The sequence below is a fragment of the Saccopteryx bilineata genome, chromosome X (assembly GCF_036850765.1).
Source record: "Saccopteryx bilineata isolate mSacBil1 chromosome X, mSacBil1_pri_phased_curated, whole genome shotgun sequence".
Lineage (NCBI taxonomy): Eukaryota > Metazoa > Chordata > Mammalia > Chiroptera > Emballonuridae > Saccopteryx > Saccopteryx bilineata.
The window spans coordinates 107,702,188-107,718,128 of NC_089502.1; the positions used below are offsets into that span (position 1 = coordinate 107,702,188).

Genomic DNA, 15,941 nt, shown 5'->3' on the forward strand with positions numbered 1-15,941 from the left:
CAGCTTCCTATTCTCCTCTATCTTACATTTTCTGCTTTTCCCTAAAATCTCCAAAACCTTTTGCCCATTCTCAACACCCTTTCTCACTCTTACCTGATGCTGTGCAATGAACCTCCACGAACTTCCAATACATTTATCAACTTCCATACCCATTTACTGTCTTCATGTTTATGACAATAAATGGACTGTGTTTCTAAGACCAACCTCTCTAGTTTTGCACTTGATTCCATCCTTGCTCCTCTTTTAAAAACTGTTGCTTAAGATCAAGGAATCATCAAATTAAAATACCTATGCATCATGTAGAAAAAACTGATGAACTAGTGGGTAAGTAAAAAGAAATAATATGAAATGCAACATGCAGAGATTTTTTAATGGCAAATACAAAAGAAATAATAAAACACTATGACCAACTATGTTTTCCAAAAATGAATGTGCCAATATATCCTGTCCTACATGCTCTTGTACAATGTGACCTTGCCACTCTCCCATCCAGTAGGTAGAGTTTAATTTTCCTTCACTTGATCTAGGCTGGCATTATGATTCATATGTAACCAATAGAATATAACAGAAATATGTGACTTGTAGGTGTGATAGAAGTGATACTGTGTGATTCATGAGGTAGGTCAGAAAATACCATGCAGCTTACATGTAGTTCTCTTGAGATGGTCTCTCTGGAAGAAGTTAGCCACCATGTATGAAATCTAACTACCTTGGTACTTCCATGCTGGAAAGGTCATATGTAGGCCTTCTGATTAAAAGTCGCTAATAACTCCAGGTTTTCAGCATTCTTCATCAAGGCACCAGATATATGATTGAAACCATTTCAGACCTTTGAGATCATACCATGTGCCAGTTTAATACCCCTGAGTGGCCACATTTGACACAATGAGGAGCAAGACTATTACCTAATCAAGCCCTGCTAAAATTCCTGACTTAACAAAATCAGCAAGAATAATAAAATGGCTCTTTTAAGCCACAAAAGTTTTTAGGTAGTTTGTGATACAGCAACAGATAACCAGAATAGAGACATAGAGGAAAGTATTAAGGGCTAACCTATTTTTATTTGAAATCCCAGAAGGAAAGGAAAGAGTGATTAGAGGAGAAGCAATATTTGAAGAGGTAATAGCTGAATATTTTCCAAAATTGAAAAAAATTATATCCTCAATTTAAGGAGCTCAACAAATCCCAAACAAGATGAATAAAAATAAAATCAACACCTAGGAACATTTTATCAAAATAAAAGTGCAATGAGTCTCTTAAATGGAAAAAATAAATATCTTAACCTCAGAGTTGTGAAAGAAAGAGAATCAGCATCAAGATACAAAAAGCAGTAATCATGAAGATATTTTATAAACTTTACAACATTAAAATTATGAACTTATGCTCATCAAAATATAAGAAAATAAAATTAAAAGATTAGTCATAGAGCCTGACCAGTAGTGGTGCAATGGATCGAGTGTCGACCTGTCCCAGGTTCGAAACCGTGATGTCGCAGGCTTGAGCATGAACTCAACAGCTTGAATGTGTGGTCATCGGCTTGAGCGTGGGATCATAGACATGATCCCATAGTCACTGGCTTGAGCCCAAGGTTGTGGGCTTGAGCAAGGGGTCACTCGCTTGGCTGGAGTCCCCCAGTCAAGGCACATATGAGAAGCTATCAATGAACAAATTAAGTGTCACAACTATGGGTTGATGCTTCTCATCTCTTTCCCTTCCCCTCCCCCCCCTCTCTCTCTCTCTTGCAATATGTGCACACACACTAAAAAAAAGAGAGATTAGTCACAGAATAGGAGATGTTTAAAGCACAAATAACCAACAAAGGACTCATATCAAGGCTCTTTGCTACATTCCTTTGCATCAATTTCCAAAAAAACCCCCCAGATTATCTAATAGAAAAATTGGCAGAAACAAATAACCCAAATTTGGATAGGCATTCTACAAAAGTAGACTATTACTCATGAAGAAAGATGCTCGATCTCATTGCTAATCAGGGAAATTCAAAATAAAACAACAGACACAACGTTATACAGCCACTAGAATGGCCAAAATGTAAAAATACAGTCAATACCACGTGTCTGTGAAGATTTGAATCAAATGGAACTCTCGGACATTGCTCATGAAAATAGAAAATGGTACAGAAGCTTTGGAAAACAGTGTGGTAGAATCTAACAAAGCTGAGTTGCATACTCAGCAATTTTAATTTTCCATATGTGCCCAACATAAATGTTTGTATATGTTCACCAAAAGACATTTACAAGAAGGTTCATAGCAGAACTTTGTATAAGCACCAAGATTTAGAAACAGCTCAAATGTCCATGACTGTGGACTGTTCATACAATGGAATATTATACAGCAATGGGAATGAACAATCTACAGCCACACGCAATGTAGGTAAATCTCACAACTATAATGCTGAGTGAAAGAAGCCAGAAACCAAAGAATGTATATAATATTGTCCCATTTACATACTTCAAAAAACAAGCAAAGCTAAACTATATTCTTTAGGGTTGTATACATAAGTAGTATGATTATGAAGAAAAGCAAAGAAATAGTTATCATAAACATCAGAATGGTGGTTACCTTTAGTGGGGAAGGAGAGAATGTTATTGGAAAGGTGAGAAGACAGTGAGTCTTCTGAGTTGCTGGCAAAGTTCTTAATCTGGATGATGTTTGCATTTTTGTACCAAAAGCATTTGTTTTATGCCCTTTGTTGTACGGTTTTAGTTCACAATTTTAACAGATTTTTTAAGTGAAGAAAAGAGGCCCAAGGACTGAACTCTGGAATTCTCTTATATTTACGATATGTTTATAAACCCTACATCCATTCAACAAAGAGTTTTTGAGCACTTACCATATGCCAGGCACTTGTTCCAGCTGCTGAGAATATACCAGTGGGCAAAACACAAAAACAAAAAACAAAACAAACAAACAAAGAAAAAACCGCTGCTTTCATAGAACTTAAGTGAAACTGGGAGAGAGTATGTCAAGCAGGATGGAGTGGATAACTATGCAAATATTTCATAGATGCCGAGTAAGATAAAACTATAACAAAATTGACATTGTGTTTGATAAGTCATTCACATGATTTGGATACCATCTAACTATGGATAAGCTTCATCTAGACCAGTATTTTTCAACCGCTGGTCCATGCATGGACCAGTGCCAGTTCACCAGAAATTTCCAGCTGGCCGGCAAAAGTGTTAACCACCCTGATGTTGTATGAAGATTATAGATCCAAAGATCGTAGTCAAATTTGCTTATGCTCAGGGTGATCGTCACTTATCAGCCTGAATCATCAATGAAAATACTATTGACGTTGTCTTAGATATCTTTGAAACTGGTAGGTTTGTGTAAACAAGCTTTTGCACTTTGCAGAATATTTTCAAATCATGTGCAATAGACAAAAATCATTTAGACAAACTTATGTAGTATTCAATGCATTGTACATGTGGAGTTTGGAAGTCAAACACCAGCTTGTACCATGTTGCACCATTATTTGTTGTATGTTTCTATTTCCAGCCAGCTAGGTCACCAATTCCCAAGTGTAAAAAGGTTGAAAAACCACTGATATAGACCTATTTTGTGAACTCCTAATCTCTATGTATTTACTAATTTAATGCACTTAGATGTTTGTGTGTCCAAAACTGTAAACCCCAACCTATTCCTCCTCTAGGGTTCCTTATCTCAGTGAATTGCATTACCATCCACCCATTTGCCCAAATCAGAATCCTGAAAGTTATCTTTAATCCCTCTTTTTCCCCTCCCTTCCCAATTACAATTTCAATTTATAATCAATTTCACTAAATTTATCTCAAACACAAAGAAGGCAACAATATGAGGTATTTCTATACACCTGGCCCATGAAGATAGTGCTTTTCTTCTGCTTTTTTCTTCAGGGCTCAGAGTGGAGGTGTCCCTCAGTTCAAGAAGGCAGTTTTTCAGGAATTTACTGATGGCTCCTTTACTCAGCCCTTATACCGTGGAGAACTAAATGAACACTTGGGACTCCTGGGGCCATGTATAAGAGCAGAAGTTGAAGACAATATCATGGTGAGTTGAGGACAATGGAATTACAGTAAAACTAATCGTGTACATTTTTTGTCTCTGCGAATAAAAATAATACAGTCTCAAAAAAAATAATACAGTCTCACATTTGAAATTTTTAAAATATAGAAAATAAAGAGGTTGAAAAATAATCTCATAGTTATCATTTTGGTGTACATTCTTATTTTTTCCTATGTATTCAGCTATTTATGTATTCAAAATTATAAAATGTATAATTATACTTTTTTTGACTAAATATCATGTCATAAACATTTCTTGTGTCATTTAAAAACCCTTCCTAAGTATCTTTTTAAAGTGATGGCATAACAGTCTATTATATGAATTTATGTTACTTAACCATTTATTTGAATAACTGTTTAGATAGTTATTTCTCACTATTTAAATAATGCTTCAATCACAACTCTTTTTCTAGGATAAAATTCTAAAAGTTCAATGTACATGAACATTTTGCAACTTTCTGTAATGAATTATTTGTTAATGTCCTTTGCACATTTCACATTTTTGGAGGAAGTGCTTTTTTATTAATTTATAATACCTCATATATTTATTATACCTCATTGATTTATTAATAAGCATTGACTTTAGTGAATAGTATTTTTCCAAGTTTGTTGTCTCTTAATTTTATATATAGTGGTTTTAAAATTAAAACAAGTTTTATATTTTAGAGAGTAACCTATGAATCTTTCTTTTATGACACTTTTATAGCTTTATGTTCTTAAAAATTCTTCCTTAAACAGAGATTTTTTTTCTTAAAGTCACCTATACAGTGTGTCCATAAAGTCATGGTGCACTTTTGACCCGTCACAGGAAAGCAACAAAAGACAATAGAAAGTGAAATCTGCACCAAGTAAAAGGAAAACTCTCCCAGTTTCATACCTATTCAGTGCAGTTCGATGTGGGCTCACACACAGCTTTTTTTAGGGCTCCTTAGGTAGCTATCCCGTATAGCCTCTACAGACTTGTCACTGACTGATGGCCTACCAGAACGGGGTTTCTCCACCAAACTGCCGGTTTCCTTCAACTGCTTATCCCACCGAGTAATGTTATTACTATGTGGTGGCCCTTCGTTATAAGCGCGCTAATATTCACGTTGCACTGTGGTCACGGATTCGAATTTAGCGAGCCACAGAACACACTGAACTTTCCTCTGTACCGTCCACATCTCGACTGGCATGGTCGTGGGCTGCTCCGCTGTATACACGGTGTTATGGCATCATCTGCGCATGCGCACATGCTGACACATCATCCTACAGATACTGGGAGGGTTTTTCTTTTATTTGGTGCAGATTTCACATTTCTGTCATCTTTTGTTGCTTTCCTGTGACCGGTCAAAAGTGCACCATGTCTTTACAGACACACTGTACTTTCTTGAACTTTCTTTTACAGTTTAATTTATTAACGTTTAACTTTTTAATTCATCAGTAATTTCTACAGACCAGAAGTTATTTTGGTGCATTGTGAGAGCCAAATTAGTTTAATTTTTTCACAAATATAGTCATTCGTTGTCCCAATTGATGCTTTACATTGTAGATATAGAAGGGCCTAAAATTATGGGATTATGAGTGAATGTTTTTGCCTTGAATTTTATTTTACTGTTCCTATGTTCTGTGAAATATTTATCATTTTTTCAAATCTGAAAATGAGTCTTTTTAAAATACTGCATTCATTCTGGAATTTGAGATCATGGTCTCTTAAACCCCCTGTGGTGATATTTTCCCTTTTACTTTGGAAATGCTTTTTTGTATTTAGGAATTTTCTCCTTTGAAAATTTGAGTGCATGCCTTTTTTGAGAGAGAGAGAGAAAAAAAGAGAAATAGAGAGAGAAACAGGAAGAGACGAAAAGAAGACAGAGAGTAAGAAGCATTAACTCGTAGTTGCTTCACTTTAGTTGTTCACTGATTGCTTCTCATATATGACTTGACCGAGGAGCTCAAGCTGAGCCAGTGACACTTGATCAAGTTAGCAAGCTTGGGAATATGTTAATGATCTCGTGCTCAAGCTGGTGGCCTCGGGGTTTCGATCCTGGAACCTCAGTGTTCCAGATCACCACTCTGTCCACTGTGCTGCCACCTGTCAGGCTTAAACTTTTTAAATTCAAACATTCCTCAGAATTTCCTATGTAGATCTTTAGGTTTGGGTTCTAACAACATCCATCTTATGCCAGTTTCTGTGGGTATTAAAACTTGGATAAAGCCCTCCCAAAATAAGCATTACTATTTGAAATGTAAATGCCAAATTACTTGTATTTTTTTTATTTCACTCCGCAGGTAACTTTCAAAAACCAGGCCTCTCGTCCTTACTCCTTCTATTCTAGCCTTATTTCTTATGAGGAAGATCAGAGGCAAGGAGAAGAACCGAGAAAAAAGTTTGTCAAGCCTAATGAAACCAGAACTTATTTTTGGAAAGTACAGCAACATATGGCGCCCACTACAGATGAATTTGACTGCAAAGCCTGGGCTTATTTTTCTGATGTTGACCTGGTAAGCAGGTTTACATTGTGCTAGCCATTTTCTGGTTTAAAAGAAATGGTCTTTGCAATATCTTCTAGTAATTTTGTCACTTATTCTAAGTATAATGGGAAGCTGTAAATAGGGGAAGGTGGCATCATATTTGTGTCTTAGAACTATCATTCTAGAATCTACTGAGGAGAATGAATTATACTGTGGGAAGATGGGACGTACTTTGGAGTGGCATAAAAATTGATGAGAAATCCACTCTGGTTCATAAGTGAGAGAGCTCATACTCACAAGATTGATGTCTTCCTTCTCAGGAAAAAGATATGCACTCAGGCTTGATTGGACCCCTTGTAATCTGCCGCACTAACACATTAAACTCTGCTTATGGGAGACAGATGACAGTGAGAGAATTTGCTCTGTTTTTCACTATTTTTGATGAGACCAAGAGCTGGTACTTCAATGAAAACATGGAAAGGAACTGCAGGGCTCCCTGTTACAACCAGATGGAGGATCCCGCTTTCAAAGAAAATTATCGCTTCCATGGTAATATATCCCACACCTAAATGTTAGTCATTGTGAAACGCAGCATGCACTATGCCAAATGAGCCTTGCGCCTGAGACTTGGACATTGTACGAATTGAGAGCATGTGTATAGGAGCGTAACCGTGATAGGAAGCAATATTTTTTATTGTAGTGAAGGAAAAGAAATATGTATAATAGATTTTAACAGCCTTCTCTGTGTTACTTTCTTCAGCAATCAATGGCTATGTAATGGATACTCTACCTGGCTTAGTAATGGCTCAAGATCAAAGGATTCGATGGTATCTGCTCAGCATGGGCAGCAATGAAAACATTTATTCTATTCATTTCAGTGGACATGTATTCACTATACGGAAAAAAGACGAGTATAAAATGGCAGTCTACAACCTCTATCCAGGTTTGTGCTCTTTCTTCTACCTACTGTACTTGTTGAATATTTACTGGAAATGGTTTAGGCCAGGGGTCAGGAACTGATGGCTCATGAGCCAGATATGGCTCTTTTGATGGCTGCATCTGGCTCGCAGACAAATCTTTAATAAAAAAAAATAATGACGTTAAAAATATAAAACATGCTCATGTATTATAATCCATTCATTTCCTACCGCTCATGTTCATGGTTGTGGGTGGCTGGAGCCAATCACAACTGTCCTCCAGGACAACACCAAATTTTTATTGAATAATGCATAACACACATGAGTCGTTGTATGGCTCTCACAGAATTACATTTTAAAATATGTGGCGCCTGACTTGTGGTGGCGCAGTGGATGAAGCGTCAACCTGGAAATGCTGAGGTTACCGGTTCGAAACCCTGGGCTTGCCTGGTCAAGGCACATATGGGAGTTGATGCTTCCAGCTCCTCCTCCCTTCTCTCTCTCTGTTTCTCTCTCTCCCTCTCTCTCTTCTCTCTAAAAATGAATAAATAAAATTTAAAAAAAAAGACTCTCTTTTAAAAAAATAAAAAATAAATAATAAATAAATAAATAAATAAAATATGTGGCATTCATGACTCTCTCAGCCAAAAAGTTTCCCGACCCCTGGTCTAGGCACTGAGAATATGATCAGTGAACAAAGCAGACAAATTTCCTGTTCTCAAGTAACTTACTTTTTCAAGTAACTTTACCCTACAGAAAGATAAAAAATAAATTAGCAAATAAGCATGATAATTTCAGATACAGATAATGTGCTATAAAGAAAATGGAACAGAATAAATGGATAATTAATGTTGTAACATTTTCCTAGGAAAAAAGGGGATTTTTTTCACCTCAAATCCTACATGGCACCAGTAGTTATAGAAGCAGTGATTTGTTTATATCTGTTACCAGTATGTTGATTAAGCACTACTTACAACTTTGATCAAAACACAACTTCATTTTAGTTCTCTACTACCCCTTTAAAACAGATTTAATAGTGGGAATAAACTTGCCCTGTTTCTGCATAAAAATTCTGTTAATACCCATGACTTTTCTGCTTATTCTTATCTTAAATAATAAACAGTCCTGTGATCACTTTACATCACAAATATAATTCATCAGAAATTACAATGTCCACACTAAGATATTTGTAAAAATTCTGAACTTGATTTAACTTGAATCTCTCCTTCCCTAATTTGAGCCTCCATCTGGCTAAAAGCCTGCATTGGGGAAGGGAGGTATGATTGAGTCCTGTGTTTCTCTAGCTTATGCTTACTGTTCTTTCCCACAACTCCTTGCTGACTGCTGCTTTGAAATCCAGCATGGTCAAGGTAAGGGAATGGACAGTTGTTATTTACTTACAACTGGCACCACTGTAGCGAGCAAGCTTCACACTTTGTGCCTCAGCAGGTATTTAAGGCTAGCTCTTCTTGTTGCAGAGAATATTCCAGGGGTTCTTCAGAGACTCCCTTTTTGGACCCTCTATCATTAAATCCCCTTCACCTGGTTCATTCAATCTTTATTTCAGGTAATTGTTCACTTATTCCTCAGTCCCTGATCCTTCACTTCCAGCTTTTTACTGCTGAGGTTACTTCAACCCTCAAGGCAACCTTAATGGACTAGATCTGGGAGGACCTCCCTAACTTTTCTCTCCCAGGGAGCTTGCATCTGGTCAATGAGAAACACACCTGTGGCTCTGAGAAACCCTAAGAGTACAGGTCTAATGCAGTAGCTTCTTCCTGTTTCTACCACCAAAGCATTCTGTTGCAATCTCTCATTTCCCAAAATGGGGGAGCTGTGAGAACTCAATCTCTAGTGCCTCCAACTGTGGGGTCAAATCTCAAGCACTCTGGGTTCCTGAGGTCCAACAGTGGTAGAACTGACTTAGGTAGATCTCTGTTGATATTCTGAATAAGCCAATGTATCTCAGGCTCAATTTTTAGTAAAAAAGATATTTTTGTTCCTTTTGTTTTTGATAAGGTGTTTTTGAGACAGTGGAAATGCTACCATCTAAAGTTGGAATTTGGCGGATAGAATGCCTCATTGGTGAACACCTACAAGCTGGGATGAGCACTCTATTTCTGGTGTATACCAAGAGTGAGTAGCACTGTGGGCAGAGGCTCCATGCCTGCACTCAGCCTACATCTATACAGCTTTTCTCTTTCCTAGAATAGTTGCCTTTGTCAAGAAATAAATATAAGCTCATAGTCATAATTCAATCTGAAGTGAATAAATATTGCTGGTAGAAATCATAAGAGTCTTCAGAGGAGAACAATTATGCTTGAAGCTTTGAACACTTTGAACGTGAAGATCTAAATACAGAGTGAGGCAAAATTGGATTTACAGTTGTGAGTAAATGTAACAGATTATTTTTGTATTATTATTTATTGATTATTTTATTATTTTCCATATGAACAACTGTAAACCTACTTTTGCTCTACCCTGTATTTAACAACTGGTGCTAAATATATATATATATATATATCTTAAATATATATACATTTATATATGAAGAGATATATATAATATATATACATATATGTATATATATACATATACCTCTTCATTTTCACAACTTTGTGCACCTCCAAGATCTCTAAGAGCAAATTTTGAAACTTAATTTTGATTCAACTACTAATGATAACTTACAAATATTGTTTGGAGGAACTTGAGATTTAACCCTAAACAAGTAAGAAAACCACTGGTCTACTCATGTGTAGACCCTAATTTCCTCAGCTAAAAAATGTGAATACTTCTAGTACCTACCTGTTGGGGTGAATTAAATGAGATTATACAGTAAAATGTTTCATACAATTCTTAGCACACAGTAAACCCTAAAAGATACGAGCATTTGTTGGTATTCTCCCATTTCATTGACTTGCATTTGTGAAGCTCAATTTTCTGCACTTCTAGCTATTGTGTTCCCTTCATTTGATTTCAGAGTGTCAGACTCCACTGGGAATGGCTTCTGGCCACATTAAAGATTTTCAGATTACAGCTTCAGGACAATATGGTAAATATTATTTTCTCTCTAAGAACTGGCCTGACATCTTTTTTACTTTTGTTGGAAAAGTTCAGGTAACCACTGTATCTATATCTTCTATTAATTTTACTCCATAGGTACCTCTCAAATCTATTTTCTCTTCATTTCCCACTGTAACAATCCTAATTCAAGCCACCATCACTTCTCACTTGGATAATGCCACTGCCTCCTTAAATGTCTTGCCTTCCTTCAGTATTGCTTCCCTTAAGTCCATTCTCTTCACTATAACAAGAGGCTACACTTTTTTATGAGCAGTGATAGTTAAGCTTGAATAGGATCTATAGAAAGTTCTCAAACATTGTTTTAGAACAGGGTTTGACAAACTGCAGTTTACAGGTCAGTTCTAGCCTGCCACTTGTTTTTGTATGGCCTTCAAGCTAAGAACAATTTTTCTATTTTAAAATGATTGGAAAAATACAAAAGAAGAATAATATGACATAAGGAAATTATATGAAATTCATAAACAGTCTTATGTTAGTACACAGCCACATATGATTTATTAACAATCATATAGCTACTTTCACTCTACAACAGCAGCTAAATAATTACAACAGAAACCAGATGATCTGCAAAGCTAAAATTATTTACTATCTGGCCCTTTACAGAAAAAAGTTTGCCAACCTCTGTTTTATGGGGGGAAATTTTTTTTGTTGTTTTTTTTGTTTTTATAAATTTTTATTAATGTTAATGGGGTTATATCAATAAATCAGGGTACATATATTCAAAGAAAACATGTCCAGATTATCTTGTCATTCATTTATGTTGCATACCCATCATATGGGCGGAAATTTTTAAAATAAAATTTTAAAAATAAAATTATCTTTCTCTAGGTGGAAGAGTAATTTTTCTGCTTCTATATTTACTTATATTTTATTTTTCTAATTTTTCTAATTGTAATGAACATAAATTGCATAATATAGAAATAACAATATTTAGTAGTGCTGGTAACACATTCCAGAATCAGCTAATTAGAAGTGCTAATGATCCACAAAATTATTAAATTTTTGGAAATAAAAAGAACAAGAGCAAGCAAGAAAAAAAACACTTAAGTAGTTAATAATTGATACTACTGTACTTTATGCCTTTATCTTCTTCACAGCTAGGATTAACCTTTCTCAAGAGAGTAATTTTATTCCTAAGTGTCTAGAACCAACCCAGTTGAATCTAATCTCTCTCCCCTTTCTTGGGCAAAGGACAGTGGGCCCCAAAGCTGGCCAGACTTCATTATTCTGGATCAATCAATGCCTGGAGCACCAAGGATCCCTTTTCCTGGATCAAGGTTAGAAAATGTGTCACATATTTCTCTTGCAAGCTGATAGCACTATACATCTATTTTATACATTTTCATCAAACTCCCGGTAACAGATGAGGAAAGAACTCAGGAATAGAATTGAGCATGCTAAATGTGTTCTATTTAGGTGTTTTTAATCCTTCTACTGGAATTAGAACATCTGAATACTTTCTACAATATTGAACTCACCACCTCCCAAGATCGTGTACTCTATTATTAGATGCTTCCAACTGCCTAGGTGTCCTGTGGTCCTCCAATCTCTTTATTTAAAAAAAATAGGCTCAATCTCCCATTACCCAAGCCAAGAGAATGTGACTTACTTATTTTAGAGAGTTGAATCCATCTTCTTCACAAATTCAATACCACTGGGTAGTAGAAAACACCTACTGAAGTTAGTCTAATCTTGTGAACTAACTTGGAGCCAAGAGCTGAAACAGTGTTTTTAAAATTTTTTTTATTTATTCATTTTAGAGAGGAGAGAGAGAGAAAGGGGGGGAGGAGCTGGAAGCATCAACTCCCATATGTGCCTTGACCAGACAAGCCCAGGGTTTCGAACCGGCGACCTCAGCATTTCCAGGTCGACACTTTATCCACTGCGCCACCACAGGTCAGGCACTGAAACAGTGTTTTTAGATTAACTCAATTTCTTTTTAAATGACTCAGTCTCTCAGATTTTCTCATTTCTCTATTTCCTCCAGAGCAGCACTGTCCAATAGAAATATAATGCAAACCACATGTGTAATTTTACATTTCCTAGTAGTAACATTATAAAAGAAACATGTGGTCCTGGCCGGTTGGCTCAGTGGTAGAGCGTCAGCCTGGCATGCAGGAGTCCCAGGTTTGATTCCTGGCCAGGGCACACAGGAGAAGCGCCCATCTGCTTCTCCACCCCTCCCCCTCTCCTTCCTCTCTGTCTCTCTCTTCCCCTCCCGCAGCCAAGGCTCCATTGGAGCAAAGTTGGCCCGGGCACTGAGGATGGCTCCTTGGCCTTTGCCTCAGGCGCTAGAATGGCTCTGGTCGCAACAGAGCATCACCCCAGATGGGCAGAGCATCACCCCCTGGTGGGCATGCCGGGTGGATCCCGGTCGGGCGCATGCGGGAGTCTGTCTGACTGCCTCCCCATTTCCAACTTCAGAAAAATAAAAAATTAAAAATTAAAAAAATATATAAAAGGAACATGTGAAATGCATTTAATATTATATTTTATTTAACATGATACATACAAAAATATTATGTCAATGTGTGGTCAGTCATGAGTGTGACCCCTTCAAGGGCATACACATGGGAACTTCTGAGTCCCTTTCATGCCACATGAGAGCTGAAGTCAACTTGGAATTGCCAATGCAATCTCTCTGCCTAATCATAAGGGTAGGTTCCTTCTAGAGCCCAAACAGGAAAAGGGAGAAAACTTTTCTGCTTCCACCTTTGTTCTCAACCTAACATGCCTCACACCTCTGGTACTTACAGCCTGCAGTGAGACTAATGTACACATTTTACCACTTACTTCCCACCACTCCATCCACTCCTCATAATGTACCAACTTTCTTCTTTCTCTTCTTTGTTGGCTGAGAACATTCCCTTACATATTATTTTCTTTTGTGAGATGGCATCTGTTCTTTTATTTTTCCTGAGATTAAATTAATAAGTAAGAGTCCAGGAAAAAAAACTGACTTACTGCCTGACCAGGTGGTGGCACAGTGGACACGGAGTGTTGGATTGGGACACAGAGGACCCAGGTTCAAAACCTCGAGGTCACCGACTTGAGCGTTGGCTCATCAGCTTGAGCATGGTATTGCTAGCTTAAGCATGGGATCATAGACATGACCCCATGGTCACTGGCTTGAGCTGAGAGGTTGCTGGCTTGAAGCCCAGGTCGTTGGCTTGAGCAAAGGGTCACTCGCTCTGCTGGAGCCCCCTAGTCAAGGCACATGTGAGAAAGCAATCAACGAACAACTAAGATGCCACACAAAGAATGGATTCTTCTCATCTCTCTCCCTTCCTGTCTGTCTGTCCCTATCTTCCCCTCTCTCTGTCTCTGTCTCTGTAAAAAACAAAAAAAGAAAGAAAAGAAACTGACTTACCAGTAAGCAGATGCAAAGAACACATCTGTTTATATCACATCAGCTTCCAGAGAGCTACATCGGCTTATCTTTTTTTGTTTGACGTAATTTGAAGGGACTGTTCATTAATCCCTATGTATTTTTGTTTGTATCTTTGTTTGTGAGGCTGCCAAACTACATGTTCTCACCTTGTATTTCTGTGGCTATTACTTTCATTAGACCTTACATATATCCTTGTGTAGTGGACGTTTTAATATATTTGGCTGCCCTTCATCTGTTCTATGTACTTATTTTTGTCATAGCATCCTCATGTCCATTTGGGGCATTATATCTCCCTCACTGGACACAACCTGATAAGACTAGTAGAGTGTTTTTTTTTTCATGTCAAAGAATCCTGAGTGATATACTCTGTTAAGATTCTGCTCATTAGATTTGGCACATTGTTCTAGTTTGCCATGATTCTGTCTCTCAAAGTATTTCCTAGTTTTCCCAATTTCGCATAATTTACTGACTTCCTCACTCAACTTTTTTTATATATTAGCAAAGTTATGAAATAGCCAGGGCTTTCTTACTATGTGCTTAAAACAAAGCAAGCTATTAAATCCTCACCACAACCTTATGGGGTAAATGTTATTATCATCTTCTTTTCAAATAAGGAAGTTGAAGCATAGAAAAGTTAGATAAGTTGCCACAAGTCATAAAGCCAATAAGTGGCTGAGCCAAATCCAAATCTGATAGTTGGTCACACAGCCTTAATTCATAATCATTATACTGTACCATTTCTAGAATGCTCCCATTAGGCTAATCACCTATTAACTACCATTATTTATGCATGGAAATTGAAACAGTTATAAATTTACCTAATTGTATTGTCATCCAATCTGAATTAAATCACCTGATATTTAAGGTGTTTTTGCCACCTGTCTTACTTAAGTCCACATACACATTTTCTTGATCTGGTAACTTTAAAGAACAAAGAAATTTAATAGTTATGTGTGGTGCCAGGTGGTACTAGAATTATCAGGGGGATCATTTCATAAATTATCTAAGTGTTGAACCACTATGCTTTATGCCTGAAACTAATATAAAATAATATTGAATGTCAACTGTAATTGAAAAATAAAAAAATTAAAAGCAATAACAAAAAATGGTTCCAGAGAGCCAGCAGGCAGGAAGTTGGAGTTGAGGAGAGTTGCTGATAGGGAGGAGAGTTGGGGTAGCCATCTATTCTAGGGAGAAGACCTGACAAGTGCACAAAAGCCAGGCTACCAGGCATGAGAACACTGGGCTGACTTGAGAAGCATTGGGTTACCAAGACCAGGCAATCAGCAGCAGGCAGTCAGCAAGCTCCATGGAGATGTCCAGCTGTAATGTTTGTATTTGTACGCTATGCGACTCATTACCACCTTGCTTACTTCCTCATAGAGATGTGTCTTGCTGTCACACTCAAATATTGGGCTGGACACATAGGTAGAAACATTAAATCTGCAATTGCCAAATTGCTCCAACATTCCAATTATAATGTAGAAGAGGCACAACAAGAAGATGAAGTAGATAACATTGGTAATTTGCCAAGAATTCATCAGTTACAGAATGTAAGTGGAAAAACAGTCTGGCAAGGCTTTATTAAAACTACTACAAGGGGATGACCAGTGGTGGCACAGAAGAAAGAGCACCCACCTGGAATGCTGAGGTCCCATGTTCAAAACCCCGAGGTCTACAGCTTAAGTGTGGGCTCACTGACTTGAGCACAGGGTTGTTGGCTTGAGCGCTGTATTATCAACATGATTCCAGGGTCACTGGCTTGAACCCAAGATCACTGGCTTGAGCAACAGGGTCACTGGCTCAGATGGGGTCACTGACACCCCCAAGGTCAAGGCATGTACAAAAAACCCTCAATGAACAACTAAAGTGAAGTAATTACGAGTTAATGCTTTTCACCCTCTCCTCTCTCTCTCTCTCTCTCCCTCTCTCTCTCTTTCTCTCTCAAAGCAAAAAAAAAAAAAAAACTACTAGGCTGACCTGTGGTGGTGCAGTGGGTAAAGTGTCAACCTGGAATGCTGAGGTCAGTAATTC

At 37.4% G+C, this 15,941-nt stretch overlaps 1 protein-coding gene across 3 annotated transcripts in view; it reads left to right on the forward strand.

Moving 5' to 3' along the window:
* Positions 1–15,941, forward strand: part of F8 (coagulation factor VIII) — a 210,351-nt gene that overhangs the window by 160,154 nt on the left and 34,256 nt on the right. Inside the window, exons 15-21 of one of the 3 annotated variants that reach the window (XM_066249411.1) lie at positions 3,897–4,050; positions 6,333–6,545; positions 6,836–7,064; positions 7,276–7,458; positions 9,452–9,568; positions 10,413–10,484; positions 11,708–11,793. In XM_066249411.1, the coding sequence (XP_066105508.1) occupies positions 3,897–4,050; positions 6,333–6,545; positions 6,836–7,064; positions 7,276–7,458; positions 9,452–9,568; positions 10,413–10,484; positions 11,708–11,793 (1,054 nt within the window). Of the gene's footprint in view, positions 1–3,896; positions 4,051–6,332; positions 6,546–6,835; positions 7,065–7,275; positions 7,459–9,451; positions 9,569–10,412; positions 10,485–11,707; positions 11,794–15,941 lie in introns of those variants that run through there. The other 2 variants (XR_010727831.1, XM_066249412.1) reach the window with 2 other exon arrangements.